Source organism: Entelurus aequoreus, linkage group LG09, assembly GCF_033978785.1.
Source record: "Entelurus aequoreus isolate RoL-2023_Sb linkage group LG09, RoL_Eaeq_v1.1, whole genome shotgun sequence".
Classification (NCBI taxonomy): Eukaryota; Metazoa; Chordata; class Actinopteri; order Syngnathiformes; family Syngnathidae; genus Entelurus; species Entelurus aequoreus.
The window spans coordinates 61,875,335-61,893,912 of NC_084739.1; the positions used below are offsets into that span (position 1 = coordinate 61,875,335).

The following is an 18,578-nucleotide window of genomic DNA, read 5'->3' on the forward strand; positions in this document are numbered from 1 at the left end:
GCCAGGCGGTGTTGTTCCAGCACGCGTACAGTGGCATGGTGAGTCATGCTGCAGGAATACATCTAGATATACACACACCTGCTGTTCTTTGTGCTTCCAGTACCTCAGCTGTCTCCCCACATCCCAGTCCTCCGCTGACAAGCTGGCCTTTGATGTGGGCCTGCAGGAGGATGAAGCAGGTGGGTTTTTTCTCTCCGAGCTGTCACACACAAAACAACTGTTGCATATCTTGGAGTGTGTCTCAGGTGAGGTCTGTTGGTGGACCGTCCATCCGGCCTCCAGGCAGAGGTCAGAGGGCGAGAAAGTGCGTGTTGGCGATGACCTCATACTGGTCAACGTGTCCTCAGAGAGATATTTGGTAAGTCATACTTGTATGCTAGCCCACAGGTAGCTCACCTCAAGGGTCAAGGAACAGTTGCTTAAACCAGGGGTGTCCAACTCATTAGAGCTCAGGGGGAAATCTATTCCCAGGTGGTAAAATCATGGCATGATAACTTCAAAGTAAAGACAAATTCAGGTGGTTTTACTTTGGCCAAACATAGAACAAGCACTTTCTGAAAATGTACAAATCACTAAAAAATAAATGATAATAATAATAAATCAATCAATCAATGTTTATTTATATAGCCCTAAATCACAAGTGTCTCAAAGGGCTGTACAAGCCACAACGACATCCTCGGTACAGAGCCCACATACGGGCAAGGAAAAACTCACCCCAGTGGGACGTCGGTGAATGACTATGAGAAACCTTGGAGAGGACCGCATATGTGGGTAACCCCCCCCCCCCTCTAGGGGAGACCGAAAGCAACGGATGTCGAGTGGGTCTGACATAACATTGTGAAAGTCCAGTCCACAGTGGATCCAACACATCAGCGGGAGTCCAGTCCACAGCGAGGCCAACAGGAAACCATCCCGAGCGGAGACGGGTCAGCAGCGCAGAGATGTCCCCAACCGATGCACAGGCTAGTGGTCCACCCGGGGTCCCGACTCTGGACAGCCAGCACTTCATCCATGGCCACCGGACCTATGCAACTCCCCCTCGCAAGGGACAGGGGAGAAGAGGAGAGAAGAAAAGAAACGGCAGATCAACTGGTCTAAAAAAGGGGGGGTCTATTTAAAGGCTAGATTATACAAATGAGTTTTAAGATGGGATTTAAATGCTTCTACTGAGGTAGCATCTCTAACTGTTACCGGGAGGGCATTCCAGAGTACTGGAGCCCGAATAGAAAACGCTCTATAGCCCGCAGACTTTTTTTTTGGCTCTGGGAATCACTAATAAGCCGGAGTTCTTTGAACGCAGATTTCTTGTCGGGACATATGGTACAATACAATCGGCGAGATAGGCTGGAGCTAAACCGTGTAATATTTTATACGTAAGTAGTAAAACCTTAAAGTCGCATCTTAAGTGCACAGGAAGCCAGTGCAAGTGAGCCAGTATAGGCGTAATATGATCAAACTTTCTTGTTTTTGTCAAAAGCCTTGCAGCCGCATTTTGTACCAACTGTAATCTTTTAATGCTAGACATAGGGAGGCCCGAAAATAATACGTTACAGTAATCGAGACGAGACGTAACGAACGCATGAATAATGATCTCAATGGGTTATACTTGTATACTCAATGGGTTATACTTGTATAGCGCTTTTCTACCTTCAATGTACTCAAAGCGCTTTGACACTATTTCCACATTTACCCATTCACACACACATTCACACACTGATGGCGGGAGCTGCCATGCAAGGCGTTAACCAGCAGCCATCAGGAGCAAGGGTGAAGTGTCTTGCCCAAGGACACAACGGACGTGACTAGGAAGGTAGAAGGTGGGAATTGAACCCCAGTAACCAGCAACACTCCGATTGCTGGCACAGCCACTCTACCAACTTCGCCACGCCAAAATCCTCTTGACAAAACACTTCTGAGGGGAAAATTGGTGCCGTTTCAAAACTCAACAAAGGAACTTAGACTTAGTCTCAGTGTTCCTACAAAGCCAATCAACTTGAAGTCACAGCCTATCTGGGATTGAAGATAATACATTCTTCAGGTATTAGTCATTTGCTTGTATTAATCCTGTGCTAACGCAACAAACCATTGGAAACAAAACTATTCAAGAGGGTTGAGTTACACTCTGCATCCACTATTCTCCTTTCTGACAGACATTTTGGGGTAATGAGGATGCCAAAGCATGGTGTGTTCCAAGCAGAAGACATTTGAGCCACCGCAACACTTTACTGTGCACCTCTTGCTTAGCCCCCCTATAAACCATTTGCTTGCCTGGCAGAATTGCTATTGCGACATCCAGAGGACACATTTAGAACAGCAGTTTATTTTATTCAAACATTTCAGCTCATTTTAATACTTGGCAAACTCATCTAGTGGGCCAGATAAAACCTGTTTGGAGGACTGATCCGGCCCGTGGGCCATTAGTTTGACACTCCTGGCTTGAACTCTACAACAATTTTAATCCAATGATAAATACCACAACATAGCATCAAGTCAATAACCACACTTTTGAGTAGAGATCTGCTTCATAAATAATGTACAACTAAAATAAAACAAATAGTTGATCTCTTCTGTGTGTTTGTCAAAGTCGTGATCATATTAGGCCCTTTTCCACCAAAACTATTGGTTCCTGGAACCTCTGGTCCAAATCTTGATTTATATTCATTCTGATTTTAAATAAATTCATAATTCTTGAGAATCGAATAAAACAATATTTTTTTTGCAATGTTTTTTAAGACTCAATATTTGGATTAAAACATTAAACAATTATTGTTGATATTATTATTATTAAAACTGTTGCTTTTATGAACTCTTGGTTCTCCTTTTTTTAGTATTGTTTAGTAGGGGGGTAAAAAAAAGTTTTTCTAATGAATCGCTTTTCTTACATGTAACGATTCTTAATCCATTCAAAAATCTAATTAAGAAAAAAACAATATCATTTTTAAAAATCTGTCCTGTCCAGCCACTCAAACAAATCATATAGTTGATGTAGATTATCTATATCTGCTGTACATATTTACTTTAGAAAAGTGCCATACTTCCTTTGTTGCCTTGTATTTATTTCAATCAATCAATCAATCAATGTGTATTTATATAGCCCTAAATCACAAAAGTCTCAAAGGGTGACTTTATTAAATGTTTGACTAGAATTTTGTTCAACAAAACCGGTTTTATTTTAAGCAATGTAGAAATGTATCAGTGCTGTTTATCTATTTTATGGAGTAATGTTGTTAAAAAAGTATTGATTTTGAATCGATTCTGAATTGAATCGTTGTTCCCAAAAATAGAAATGGATTGTGTGGTGCCCAAAGATTCCCAGTCGTACTGTTTAGTATTGTATCTTCTCAATTGCTTTGTAAATGTATATCCCAAGTATTGTCAAGCTTTGATTGCTTTGGAGTTGGGGTTGCTCTATTTTGTTTTATTAAGGGACAAGCGGTAGAAAATGGATGGATGGATGGATAGATGGATCCATACAGGGGATAGTGCTGGTGCCTCACCAAAAGAAGGGTTCGATCCCTGGGCTCAGGGTCTTTCTGTGTGGCGCTAGCATGTTCTCCCCGTGACTGTGGGGGTTCTGTCAGGCTTCCTCCCACCTCCAAAGACATGCACCTGGGGATAGGCCCCTCCCACCTCCAAAGACATGCACCTGGGGATAGGCCCCTCCCACCTCCAAAGACATGCACCTGATAGGTTGACTCAAAAATGTTTCACAAATATAAAAATTGTTTTACAAATTAATACATGTTTTACAAACTCCGAAAAATGTTTGGCACATCACTTTCTCAGTCGGCCTTAAATGGACTGGGCAGCACCACCTGTGGTTGAAGCCTGCAAACTACAGTTCCTGTGCATGAGAAACCATCCATCCATCCATTTTCTACTGCTTGTCCCTTTTTGGGGTTGCGGGGGGTGCTGGAGCCTATCTCAGCTGCATTCGGGCGGAAGGCGGGGTACACCCTGGACAAGTCACCACCTCATCGCAGGGCCAACACAGGTGCATGTCTTTGGAGGTGGGAGGGGCCTATCCCCAGGTGCATGACTTTGGAGGTGGGAGGGGCCTATCCCCAGGTGCATGTCTTTGGAGGTGGGAGGAGCCTATCCCCAGGTGCATGTCTTTGGAGGTGGGAGGGGCTTATCCCCAGGTGCATGTCTTTGGAGGTGGGAGGAGCCTATCCCCAGGTGCATGTCTTTGGAGGTGGGAGGGGCCTATCCCCAGGTGCATGTCTTTGGAGGTGGGAGGAGCCTATCCCCAGGTGCATGTCTTTGGAGGTGGGAGGGGCCTATCCCCAGGTGCATGTCTTTGGAGGTGGGAGGAGCCTATCCCCAGGTGCATGTCTTTGGAGGTGGGAGGGGCCTATCCCCAGGTGCATGTCTTTGGAGGTAAACAAGTGGAAAAACTTTGGCAAAAATATTAACCTGAAGAAAATTGTTTTTCTACTTGTGAATCCTTTAGTGTGTTTTTGAATTTGTGAAACTATTTTCTGAATTTGTGAGACATGTTATAACATTTTGTGAAACATTTTTGAGTTTATGAAACATTTTTGTGGACATTTTTCAGAGTTTGTGAAAATTCTTTTTTTGAGTTTGTGAAACATTTTTTTGAGTTGGTGGAGTTTTGGCAATAAAGTCACTACATAAGAATCGATTCTGAATGGAATTGCACCACAAGAACCGGAATGGAATGGAATGGTGTAGTACCCAAAGATTCCCGCCTCTAATATATTGTATGTGCGGGAATAATGTACAACACAAATGAAAAGTTCTGCTAAAAGGGGTTGAAAGCGCAGGATAACCAGATGTTTGTCTGCCCAGCACCTGTCCTTTGGCATGACCTCTGACAACACAAGCTTGAGTGACAGTCTGATGGTGGATGCAGCCTTCCGGCAGTCTCTCTGGAGTGTTGCTCCTATCTGCTCTGCAACTGGACTCGCTCAAGGCAAGCGTTCCCCTGATTGCTCTCCTGCCCTATTGCACGTTAACGGTACTGCACGTGTTAGTGGCTTGTTCAAAGTGGCTGTTTTGTGAACATGCAGACCAAGAGTGTGAAGGTTTTTAATGTCCGTCCGTGTGACTAACGACTGCTCTGGGTGTCAAAGCTGTGCCTGTAACTAGTGCGAGACTTGAGTGGTGATCCTTGATGCATATTTGACTGCGTAACTAGTGCGAGCCTTGAGTGGTGATCCTTGATGAATTGACTATGTAACTAGTGCGAGCCTTGAGTGGTGATCCTTGATGAATTGACTATGTAACTAGTGCGAGCCTTGAGTGGTGATCCTTGATGCATATTTGACTGCGTAACTAGTGCGAGCCTTGAGTGGTGATCCTTGATGAATTGACTATGTAACTAGTGCGAGCCTTGAGTGGTGATCCTTGATGCATATTTGACTGCGTAACTAGTGCGAGCCTTGAGTGGTGATCCTTGATGCATATTTGACTGCGTAACTAGTGCGAGCCTTGAGTGGTGATCCTTGATGAATTGACTACGTAACTAGTGCGAGCCTTGAGTGGTGATCCTTGATGAATTGACTATGTAACTAGTGCGAGCCTTGAGTGGTGATCCTTGATGAATTGACTGCTTAACTAGTGCGAGCCTTGAGTGGTGATCCTTGATGAATTGACTATGTAACTAGTGTGAGCCTTGAGTGGTGATCCTTGATGAATTGACTATGTAACTAGTGCGAGCCTTGAGTGGTGATCCTTGATGAATTGACTATGTAACTAGTGCGAGCCTTGAGTGGTGATCCTTGATGAATTGACTATGTAACTAGTGCGAGCCTTGAGTGGTGATCCTTGATGAATTGACTGCTTAACTAGTGCGAGCCTTGAGTGGTGATCCTTGATGAATTGACTATGTAACTAGTGCGAGCCTTGAGTGGTGATCCTTGATGAATTGACTATGTAACTAGTGCGCGCCTTGAGTGGTGATCCTTGATGAATTGACTATGTAACTAGTGCGAGCCTTGAGTGGTGATCCTTGATGAATTGACTGCGTAACTAGTGCGAGCCTTGAGTGGTGATCCTTGATGAATTGACTGCGTAACTAGTGCGAGCCTTGAGTGGTGATCCTTGATGAATTGACTATGTAACTAGTGCGAGCCTTGAGTGGTGATCCTTGATGAATTGACTGCGTAACTAGTGCGAGCCTTGAGTGGTGATCCTTGATGAATTGACTGCGTAACTAGTGCGAGCCTTGAGTGGTGATCCTTGATGCATATTTGACTGCTTAACTAGTGCGAGCCTTGAGTGGTGATCCTTGATGCATATTTAACTGCCTAACTAGTGCGAGCCTTGAGTGGTGATCCTTGATGCATATTTAACTGCCTAACTAGTGCGAGCCTTGAGTGGTGATCCTTGATGCATATTTAACTGCCTAACTAGTGCGAGCCTTGAGTGGTGATCCTTGATGCATATTTAACTGCCTAACTAGTGCGAGCCTTGAGTGGTGATCCTTGATGCATATTTGACTGCGTAACTAGTGTGAGCCTTGAGTGGTGATCCTTGATGCATATTTGACTGCGTAACTAGTGTGAGCCTTGAGTGGTGATCCTTGATGCATATTTGACTGCGTAACTAGTGCGAGCCTTGAGTGGTGATCCTTGATGCACATTTGACTGCTTAACTAGTGCGAGCCTTGAGTGGTGATCCTTGATGCATATTTAACTGCCTAACTAGTGCGAGCCTTGAGTGGTGATCCTTGATGCATATTTGACTGCCTAACTAGTGCGAGCCTTGAGTGGTGATCCTTGATGCATATTTGACTGCGTAACTAGTGTGAGCCTTGAGTGGTGATCCTTGATGCATATTTAACTGCCTAACTAGTGCGAGCCTTGAGTGGTGATCCTTGATGCATATTTGACTGCGTAACTAGTGTGAGCCTTGAGTGGTGATCCTTGATGCATATTTGACTGCTGCTTGCAGGATACCTGAGGGGCGGCGACACGGTGCGACTCCTGCACAGCCCCAGCGATGCGTGTCTGACTACTCCCTGTGCGGAGCAGGATGAAGACCTGCAAAGGTCAGATGCAAGGACTAACCCCCTTCCTCACGCCGGGCTGACAAAAGGCATGTCTTTCCTCATGTAGGATAATGCAATATGAGACTGGATCAGTCTGCAGACATGCCCGCTCTCTGTGGAGGCTGGAGATGCTGTGCCTTGTGTAAGTAGGCATCAAATGTTGCATCTGATTGGAGCAGGTGATTGATTTGACCTACCACAACTCAATGTTTCCTTTAATTGCATCCCGCTCCTATTTTTTGTGCTCAGGTGGAGTGGAGGACATGTAAGCTGGGGGCAAGCCTTCCGACTCTGCCACGTGACTACCGGACGCTACCTTGGCCTGACAGATGAGCGAGGCCTCCATCTGCTTGATCGAGACCAGGCCGACATCACCACCACGTCCTTCTGCTTCCGCTCTGCCAAGGTGGGTATGACGTCTCATGTCGCTGAGGGCGGTGCATTAGTGAAACATACACCGTCTTTAGGACAAGCTGGACACTGCAGCAAAGACACATGTGGACGGGATGGGATCCCCGGAGATCAAATACGGAGACTCGGTTTGCTACCTTCAGCATGTCGGCTCTGGTCTGTGGCTGACCTACCAAGCAACGGACAGCAAATCAGCATGTGTGGGAGGAGCTCAGCGGAAGGTAAACCTGCACTTAAAGTGGACTATTAGACTTGTGGTTCGGTACTCTCGTCTCACCATAAATGACAAACAATATACTCCGTGTGTGCACTTTGGTGTTTTGTCATGGACCCAAAAGGTTGTGCAGTAAAGAACATCGTTTTTGGGGACAGCGTGGCACGGTTGGGAGAGTGGCCGTGCCAGCAACCTGGTGGTTCCTGGTTCAATCCCCAGCTTCTACCAACCTCGTCACGTCCGTTGTGTCCTTGAGCAAGACACTTCACCCTTGCTCCTGATGGGTGGTGGTTAGGGCCTTGCATGGCAGCTCCCGCCATCAGTGTGTGAATGTGTGTGTGAATGTGGAAATAGTATCAAAGCGCTTCCTTGAAGGTAGAAAAGCACTATACAAGTATAACCCATTTACCATTTTGTTATATATATATATATATATATATATATATATATATATATATATATATATATATATATATATATATATATATATATATATATATATATATATATATATGTATATGTATATGTATATATATATATATATGTATATATATGTATATGTATACGTATATATATATATATATATATGTATATATATATATATATATATGTATATATATATATATATATATATATATATGTATATATATATATGTATATGTATATATATGTATGTGTATATATATATATATATATATATATATATATATATATATATATATATATATATATATATATATATATATATATATATATATATATATATATATATATATATATATATATATATATATATATATATATATATATATATATATATATATATATATATATTACAGTGGTGGTCAAAAGTGTACATCCACTTGTAAAGAACATCATGTCATGGCTGTCTTGAGTTTCCAATCATTCTTATTTTGTTGTGATGTAGTGATTGGAGCACATACTTGTTGTTGTTGTGATGTAGTGATTGGAGCACATACTTGTTGTTGTTGTGATGTAGTGATTGGAGCACATACTTGTTGTTGTTGTGATGTAGTGATTGGAGCACATACTTGTTGCTCACAAAAAACATTCATGAAGTTTGCTTCTTTTATGAATTTATTATGGCTCTACTGAAAATGTGAGGGTCAAAAGTATACATACAGCAATGTTAATACTTGCTTCCTTGGCAAGTTGACCTGCAATAAGGCACTTTTGGTAGCCATCCACAAGCTTCTGCTTGACCACTTGACCACTAAATTGCTGCAGTTCAGCTAAATGTGTTGCTTTTCTGACATGGACTTGTTTCTTCAGCATTGTCCACACCTTTAAGTCAGGACTTTGGGAAGGCCATTTTAAAACCTTCAGTCTAGCCTGATTTAGCCATTCCTTGACCACTTTTGAGGTGTGTTTGGGGTCATTGTGCTGTTGGAACACCCAACAAGACCCAACCTCCGGGCTGATGATTTTAGCTTGTCCTGAACAATTTGGAGCTAATCCTCCTTTTTCCCATTTAAAGCAGCAGTTTCATTGGCAGCAAAACAGGCCCAGAGCATAATACTACCACCACCATGCTTGACGGTGGACATGGTGTTCCTGGGATTAAAGGCCTCACCTTTTCTCCTCCAAACATATTGCTGGGTCTTGTGGCCAAACAGCTCCATTTTTGTTTCATCTGACCACAAAACTTTCCTCCAGAAGGTCTTACCTTTGTCCATGTGATGTATAATAATGAATAATCATGATTAATAATTGTGATTTCAATATTAATAAAAATAATCTTAATTATTATTTTGCCCATAATTGTGCAGTCCTATGTGTAGTACTAGACCTCATATATGAACACTATTTTTTATCTATATGGAAATAAGTGCAGTTACGTCTTATGGCCATAAGGTGCCACCATGCACCATTTTCACATTAATGTTATTGTTTTATGTTATTATTTAGTTTCTGCCATATTACTTTGTTTATAATGCTTGTGTTGCTTTCATATGCACATTCAACTTTTTACTTGAGGTACATATACATTTTGAAGGTGTTGTTTGTGTTTTTTTTAATGAAACTTGGTTAAAAGATTGCAGCATAAGTCGTTTTTGAAAATTTTGAGAACGTTTAAAATTATTGCTATAATAATAACCGTGATAATTTTGGTCACAATAACCGTGATAAAAACTGTACATACCGTGACATCACCAGTATGTATGTACAGTACAGGCCAAAAGTTTGGACACACCTTCTCATTCAATGCATTTTCTTTATTTTCATGACTATTGAAACTACATCCATTGTAGTGAGAGCCAAGAGTGTGCAAAGCAGTAATCAGAACAAAGGGTGGCTATTTTGAAGAAACTAGAATATAAAACATGTTTTTAGTTATCTCACCTTTTTTTGTTAAGTACATAACTCCACATGTGTTCATTCATAGTTTGGATGTGACAATCTACTATTTTCAATAGTCATGAAAATAAAGAAAACCCATTGAATTAGAAGGTGTGTCCAAACTTTTGGCCTGTACTGTATATATACTGTATATGTATGTATATATATGTGTCTGTATACATGTATGTATATGTATTTATGTATATATGTACATGTATATATGTACAGTATATATATATGTATATGTATGTACAGTATATGTATGTATATGTGTATATGTATGTATGTATATATGTATATGTATGTACAGTATATGTATGTATATAGGGCTGGGCGATATATGGATATACTGGATATATCGCGGGTTTGTCTCTGCGATATAGAAAATGACTATATGGTGATATTGGAGTATACGTTCTCACAGTTGCTTTCAGCTGCAGGCATTACACTACAGGCTCTTCTCACTCCTTCTTGTCTCTCCTTCTCACAGAGACATAAAACAAGCGCTCCTTCTTACATACGTCACATACAACGTCATACGCCTTGGCGGAGCAGAGATGTAGTGGCATGGTAACATTAGCTGTGATGCTAACGGAGTGGTGCGAGTGGTAATACGAGAGAGAGAAGGTGCGAATCTGGTAACAAATGGAGAAAGAATTAATTACCAAGAAAAACAGCAGGGGGTCCATCATCTGGCGGTGGTTTGGCTTCAAGCGGGAAGATGTCGAACAGACAACCGTAATATGTCAAGTATGTGGCAAAAGCATACAAAAATTAGCAGCTCTACTTATGTAGCATCATTTGAAAAGTCACCCGCTAGAGAATGAAGAGTGCTTGAAACTCTGCATGTCAACATCTCCGTTCAGTGCCACACCCACAAAATGCCCAAGCAACCATTTCCACATCAACACCATATGAAACAAATAGTCAACAGAAGGAGATAACGTGCGCAGGAACCTACCACATAGTGAAGGACATACACTATTTGATGTCCTATTATGCAGCTCATTTTTATTTGACACTTATTGAAATATCTTGTGTGACATCATGCACAAAAGTGCACTTTATTTGTTTTAAACTATTGTAGTGGCGTTCTGTACAAAAAGTGCACTTTAATTTAGTGTTGTTTTGATATGTCATCTTATCAGAATCAGAATCAGAATAGTTTTATTGCCATTGTTTGAGAACAGGTTCACAAACTAGGAATTTTTCTTGGTGCAAACGTGCGACATAAAACACATATAACACATATTTGGTATAAAAAGAGCTGTGACTGAGCTATCAGATAGACTTAGAAGGGATTCAAGGAATTCAAGGAGCTGATGTTAGGAGTTCTTGTTCATTTGCCTGATGGCCGAGGGGAAAAAACTGTTCAGGTGGCGGGAGGTGTGGGTCTGGATGGAGCGTAGTCTCCTGCCTGAGGGGAGAGGGGAGAATAGTGTGTGTCCAGGGTGAGAAGAGTCAGCTGTGATCCGACCCACACGCCTCCTGGTCCTGGAGGAGAACAAGTCCTGGAGGTACTTAGTGACATCATGCACAAAAGTGCACTAATAGCTTGTTTTAAAATGTCTCTGACAATCTTGCACTTTCTGTTTTGAAATGACATGAATGTTTGTGTCACTGCTTAAGCTAGAATCGGGCGGAAAGCGGCGTACACCCTGGACAAGTCGCCACCTCATCGCAGTACATATATATATATACACTACCGTTCAAAAGTTTGGGGTCACCCAAACAATTTAGTGGAATAGCCTTCATTTCTAAGAACAAGAATAGACTGTCGAGTTTCAGATGAAAGTTCTCTTTTTCTGGCCATTTTGAGCGTTTAATTGAGCCCACAAATGTGATGCTCCAGAAAGTCAATGTGCTCAAAGGAAGGTCAGTTTTGTAGCTTCTGTAACGAGCTAAAGTGTTTTCAGATGTGTGAACATGATTGCACAAGGGTTTTCTAATCATCAATTAGCCTTCTGAGCCAATGAGCAAACACATTGTACCATTAGAACACTGGAGTGATAGTTGCTGGAAATGGGCCTCTATACACCTATGTAGATATTGCACCAAAAAGCAGACATTTGCAGCTAGAATAGTCATTTACCACATTAGCAATGTATAGAGTGTATTTCTTTAAAGTTAAGACTAGTTTAAAGTTATCTTCATTGAAAAGTACAGTGCTTTTCCTTCAAAAATAAGGACATTTCCATGTGACCCCAAACTTTTGAACGGTAGTGTATATATATATATATTTATATATCTCTCTTTCTCTCTAGTGACTTAAAGTGCTATAGATTGAGAAACCTATTATCTACTCGCCTCGCTTAAGTTCCATTTCTACCAGTGTGGGTGAAATGTCTTGCCCGAGGACACAACTGCAGTGACTGGAATGGCAGAAGCTGTATTCTAACTAGGAACCCCTAAGTTTGTGGTCGGACGCTCTACCATCTGAGCCGTGTCGCCCCCAAAGTGTCTTTTGGTCCCTTTAAAAGTTGCTGGAAATGATCATAAATCCATTTTGTTATTATTAAAGCCTATAAGAATAATTGCAAATGATGCTTTTCCAGGCTATCTTGCATAGTGAGGGTCATATGGATGACGGGTTGACGCTGTCTCGATCTCAGAGGGAAGAATCTCACACCGCCTGCCTCATCCGGAGCACCACTCTCCTCTTCAACACCTTTATCAGGTAGTTTACATCCATTACTGCGAGTCCAGCTTCATCCTGCCAAGCATGACACTCATCAGATTGGGATATTGCCCAAGTTTTTATCCAGTTTTTGGTTCCTAATCAATCCTTTTTTGAAGGAAACTTGATTTTTTGAGTGGACAAGCAAACCTTCCACTTATCATGTTGCCAATGGAGATGGTCACACACAGCCTGCAGGATCTCATCGCCTTCTTCCAGCCGCCACCAGAGGGCCTGAACCACGAAGCCCAGCAGAACACCCGGACGGCCTTGAAGAACCGTCAGAACATGTTTCAAGAAGAGGTTAGACATGAATGATCTGGGTGCAATGCAATGGTTAACAACCTTGTTTTCAGGGAGTGCTAGAGTTGGTGTTGGAGTGTATCGAGCCTTCTTTGCATCTTGCTGAGGCTGCAGCAAATGATGCCGCAGAAAAGTGGGAGCGCGTGCTCAGCCTTTTTTATGAGCTTCTGGGTAGAACACACTTTGACATTTAGGCAGTTCATGTTTGATGTGTGGTTCAATTTCCATAATAAAATCACCTTTTTTCAGCTGGTCTGATTCGGGAGAACCGTGCTAACTGTGCACATTTCTCTGCTTCCCTGGACTGGCTGATCAGCAGACTAGATGGGCTGGAGGCATCCTCTGGTTGGTTCCTTTCATTCCCAGGCCACTATGAAGGAGCTCTTTTTCTCACAGCGGGCCTTGTCATGTGCAGGTGTGTTGGAGGTCTTGCACTGTGTCTTGGTGGAAAGCCCTGAAGCCCTTAATGCCATCAAAGAGGAGCACATTCACTCCATTCTCTCTTTCCTCCACAAGCATGGATGCAACCACAAGGTATTTTTCTGGCAGTTTCACACAATCCATTTGACTACTTTATGAGGGTTGATGGCTCCCACCCGTGGAGTGATTTTCATGAACAGGTTGCCTTGCAGGTGCTGCAGGTGCTGAGCTCTCTGTGTGTGTGTCACGGTGTTGCGGTGCGCTCCAATCAGAACCTCATCTGCGACAGCCTGCTGCCAGAGAGAGACTTGCTGCTGCAAACACGGCTGCTTAATCGGGTCACCAGGTACTTGTGTGCATGGCCTCTTCGACACTGTATGGTTAATTCAGGACCCAAAAACATCGTGGGATTTCACAAACACATTTATTAGGAGGAGGATCAACATTTGCTCGTCAAAATATAGGAAATGTCATTAATAATGAGAAATATTTACATAAAATGTAGATTGTTACTCAAACTGCTTTTAGTACGACGGAATACAAGCTCAGCAGAAACAAAGTCTGAAGTCACTTTTATCAGAGATTTTGGTCAAAACAAGTCTTTTCTCATACCAATTCCATATGCCCGGTTGGCGGCTTCACAATAAAAGCGCTACGCTTCACATCCGGTTGAACCAACAAAAAAACGAAACATCGTCTTACAATACGATCATGCTATTCTGTTATTTTGTAAGTGTTTTGTAATGGCAGCAGCGATGTGAAGGAGGAAGATTGTCTTCTTCTTCGCTACCACTGAGACTAGGTTTATTACTGCAGACTTGCCTGCCACTGCCCTCTGCAGCCCACATCCTGTAATTACAGTTCACTACATAATATTACCTTCTGATTGATAGTCCGCAATTGCAGAATGTTTAACAGGCTGAATATGACATTATTAATAACAAGTAGGCAGAGAAGGTTAAAACATTGATATGAATGTTTAACTTGTACAGCAGAATATCAGAAACATTTATTAAGGGAGAAAAAATATCACCTAACATCTTTGACAATCAAAGCGTGATCATAACAATCCACATTTTGTGTTATTAATGTGCAAAACTGCTATCTAAACATGGAGGTGTAGCTCCTCTCCTCTAAATGCAAGTGCTCCTAAAGCAGGAATACAAATTCTGTATTCCTACAATGTACAAACCAATTTTTTTTTACTTCTCTTTACAAGCTTGTTTATATCTTTTTTGTGTTGAGCTGTTTCAAAAAGCATATTGTTTAGAAACATTTCATTAAAGCAAATGAATTGTCCAGTCATGGTATTAAAAATGTAAAAATGATCTGTCAAGGGTACACTTATTAATGACAAAAGATAATATCTTTCTGCGATTAATCGTGATTAGTTTTGAGTTAACTGTAGATGAATGCGATTATTGTGATTAAATGTTTTAACTGTTTGACAGCCCAAATATATACAGTATGTATACAATATATACATATATATATATATATATATATATATATATATATATATAGATATATATATATATATATATATATATATATATATATATATATATATATATACATATATATATATATATATATATATATACACACAGTGTGCATTTTTTTTTACTAAAATAGGGACTTGTGTAGAGTCGAGAACCAATTATTCATGTTTACATTGATTCATTTGGGGAACTTTGCTTCACTATACAAACTTTTTCGGTTTACGAACCATGTTCAAGAACCGAAACAAAAACTAAGTTTGTACATTGAGGTTCCACTGTATGTCAAAAAGCCAAATATCGGCACCGATAATCGGTCAGTCTCTAGCAGTATTTATTGAGGAAGAAATCATTAAAATAACTCTCACAGCAGGCTTGGTTTGAAGGGGAAAAAAAGAAGCTTGTTGGAAAGGAAGGAGACTCAGAGCTAACTGGTGTTCACCAACATCAACATGCTAGCGTGTGTAAACATGTGCATTTGTGGAGTGGATGCAGATTTATCGATCTTATCCAGCTTGTTAAACTTCACTCCATTAACTTTGGATAGGACAGCAAGGCTGATTGTTTTTTGTGTCCTGCACCAAGCAGCACATTGTCAGTCTTCCTTTCCTTCATTCATTTCTTCTGGTCTCTGTCATGTAGTCCAGTCATGTCCAACACATCCTCATCTCACTGCATTAGCATATCCTTGAAAAGTTAATTAATTTCAGTAGTTCAATTCAAAAAGTGAAACTCTTATGCAGGACTTTTCACTCACTCGTGAAATATTTTAAGAATGTCTTTTCTACTTTTAATGATTAACTAAATTCAGTATCTCATCAAATTGTCAAAAGAACAAATTGCCTGCAACTTTTTTGCACCTTTAAGTAGTCCTGGTCTGAACTGAACTCCTAAAATACAATAATACTCAACATTAATGACTACTGATAAAAATCAGTTTATCATACCCATGACTTATTTCTAGGGTACTGCTACAATACCAGTATTGGAGCATTGGTTTTTGGTCAATACCAATTTTATCCCATACAATATCAGCACAAATCATAGTACATGCCTTTCAATCAATCATCAATCAAAGTTTATTTATACAGCCCTAAATCACAAGTGTCTCAAAGGGCTGCACAAGCCACAACGACATCCTCGGCTCAGATCCCACATCAGGGCAAGAAAAAACTCAAACCAATGGGATGACAATGAGAAACCTTGGAGGGGACCATAGGTTCTTTACTGAGTCACTTTGTGTCATACTCACGTTATTTCTTTCACCGAGTCGACTTCTTGCTGTCTTCAGATAAGTGTGGGGACAGATTCCTTCAGACCGATGCCGCCTTCGCCGTGCTAAGCTTCGTTAGCTTAGCAGCTAGCTAGCTGAGAGAGGGGCGGTGAGACAGAGAGCGGGTAGTTTGCAAGGTAGATAAGACTACTAAGTATGTTTGGGAAGGAATAAAACAACTAGAAGCACACAGATAGAAAGATAATACTTAGATTTTTTCGCAACAGCGAGCAGTCACTCACGGCAAACAGGAAACCGGAAACCGGTTATTATTTTGTGGTGTGGAATGTTAGAAAAAGCTTGATCAAGTGAAATTACTCTGAGAACAATGTTAGGTATGACACATGTATGCTTTTGAAGCATTGATTTGTTTTTGGTGACACCTAATAATAATCATAATTAAGTTAAGATGACGCAGTAAGTTCAATGATGTGGACACGTTTGTTACTGGATACTTTCTAATACAGTCCACCTTGGAGACGTGTGTAAGTAATGTGCAACTGTAATGATTATAATTATTTGATACTTGTTCATATTGACAAATGTTGTTTTAGACTCACTTATTCCGTATGTCTAGCTTGTGTGCTATTGTGTAGCTGCTAGCTCCTAGTAGCCTATAATGTTTACCTTACAAGACCAACCTTGTGTGCTATTGTGTAGCTGCTAGCTCCTAGTAGCCTATAATGTTTACCTTACAAGACCAACCTTGTGTGCTATTGTGTAGCTGCTAGCTCCTAGTAGCCTATAATGTTTACCTTACAAGACCAACCTTGTGTGCTATTGTGTAGCTACTAGCTCCTAGTAGCCTATAATGTTTACCTTACAAGACCAACCTTGTGTGCTATTGTGTAGCTGCTAGCTCCTAGTAGCCTGTAATGTTTACCTTACAAGACCAACCTTGTGTGCTATTGTGTAGCTGCTAGCTCCTAGTAGTCTATAATGTTTACCTTACAAGACCAACCTTGTGTGCTATTGTGTAGCTGCTAGCTCCTAGTAGCCTATAATGTTTACCTTACAAGACCAACCTTGTGTGCTATTGTGTAGCTGCTAGCTCCTAGTAGCCTATAATGTTTACCTTACAAGACCAACCTTGTGTGCTATTGTGTAGCTGCTAGCTCCTAGTAGCCCATAATGTTTACCTTACAAGACCAACCTTGTGTGCTATTGTGTAGCTGCTAGCTCCCAGTAGTCTATAATGTTTACCTTACAAGACCAACCTTGTGTGCTATTGTGTAGCTGCTAGCACCTAGTAGCCTATAATGTTTACCTTACAAGACCAACCTTGTGTGCTATTGTGTAGCTGCTAGCTCCTAGTAGCCTATAATGTTTACCTTACAAGACCAACCTTGTGTGCTATTGTGTAGCTGCTAGCTCCTAGTAGCCTATAATGTTTACCTTACAAGACCAACCTTGTGTGCTATTGTGTAGCTGCTAGCTCCTAGTAGCCTATAATGTTTACCTTACAAGACCAACCTTGTGTGCTATTGTGTAGCTGCTAGCTCCTAGTAGCCTATAATGTTTACCTTACAAGACCAACCTTGTGTGCTATTGTGTAGCTACTAGCTCCTAGTAGCCTATAATGTTTACCTTACAAGACCAACCTTGTGTGCTATTGTGTAGTTGCTAGCTCCTAGTAGCCTATAATGTTTACCTTACAAGACCAACCTTGTGTGCTATTGTGTAGCTGCTAGCTCCCAGTAGTCTATAATGTTTACCTTACAAGACCAACCTTGTGTGCTATTGTGTAGCTGCTAGCACCCAGTAGCCTATAATGTTTACCTTACAAGACCAACCTTGTGTGCTATTGTGTAGCTGCTAGCTCCTAGTAGCCTATAATGTTTACCTTATAAGACCAACCTTGTGTGCTATTGTGTAGCTGCTAGCTCCTAGTAGCCTATAATGTTTACCTTACAAGACCAACCTTGTGTGCTATTGTGTAGCTGCTAGCACCTAGTAGCCTATAATGTTTACCTTACAAGACCAACCTTGTGTGCTATTGTGTAGCTGCTAGCTCCTAGTAGCCTATAATGTTTACCTTACAAGACCAACCTTGTGTGCTATTGTGTAGCTGCTAGCTCCTAGTAGCCTATAATGTTTACCTTACAAGACCAACCTTGTGTGCTATTGTGTAGCTGCTAGCTCCTAGTAGCCTATAATGTTTACCTTACAAGACCAACCTTGTGTGCTATTGTGTAGCTGCTAGCTCCCAGTAGTCTATAATGTTTACCTTACAAGACCAACCTTGTGTGCTATTGTGTAGCTGCTAGCACCTAGTAGCCTATAATGTTTACCTTACAAGACCAAACCTCGTGTGCTATTGTGTAGCTGCTAGCTCCTAGTAGCCTATAATGTTTACCTTATAAGACCAACCTTGTGTGCTATTGTGTAGCTGCTAGCTCCTAGTA

The 18,578-nt window shown here is 41.2% G+C and overlaps 1 protein-coding gene and 1 long non-coding RNA gene across 9 annotated transcripts in view; one reads left to right on the top strand and one right to left on the bottom strand.

Annotated features, from left to right (window-relative positions):
• The window catches only part of LOC133657601 (ryanodine receptor 2-like), a 212,667-nt gene that overhangs the window by 4,239 nt on the left and 189,850 nt on the right, over positions 1–18,578 (top strand). For all 8 annotated transcript variants that reach the window (XM_062059109.1, XM_062059105.1, XM_062059111.1 and 5 more), the window contains exons 5-18: positions 1–38; positions 101–179; positions 246–358; positions 4,813–4,936; positions 6,919–7,015; positions 7,083–7,157; positions 7,265–7,421; positions 7,483–7,647; positions 12,557–12,678; positions 12,798–12,981; positions 13,035–13,152; positions 13,231–13,326; positions 13,397–13,515; positions 13,614–13,747. The exon at positions 1–38 is cut by the window's left edge and continues 34 nt beyond it. In XM_062059109.1, coding sequence (XP_061915093.1) covers positions 1–38; positions 101–179; positions 246–358; positions 4,813–4,936; positions 6,919–7,015; positions 7,083–7,157; positions 7,265–7,421; positions 7,483–7,647; positions 12,557–12,678; positions 12,798–12,981; positions 13,035–13,152; positions 13,231–13,326; positions 13,397–13,515; positions 13,614–13,747 — 1,621 coding nt within the window. The remainder of the gene's footprint in view (positions 39–100; positions 180–245; positions 359–4,812; positions 4,937–6,918; positions 7,016–7,082; positions 7,158–7,264; positions 7,422–7,482; positions 7,648–12,556; positions 12,679–12,797; positions 12,982–13,034; positions 13,153–13,230; positions 13,327–13,396; positions 13,516–13,613; positions 13,748–18,578) is intronic.
• On the bottom strand, positions 12,298–13,150 carry LOC133657603 (uncharacterized). Its single transcript, XR_009827295.1, has 3 exons — positions 13,024–13,150; positions 12,829–12,947; positions 12,298–12,714 (listed from the first exon to the last, which is right to left on the bottom strand). It is a non-coding gene; the product is annotated as an uncharacterized LOC133657603 (long non-coding RNA).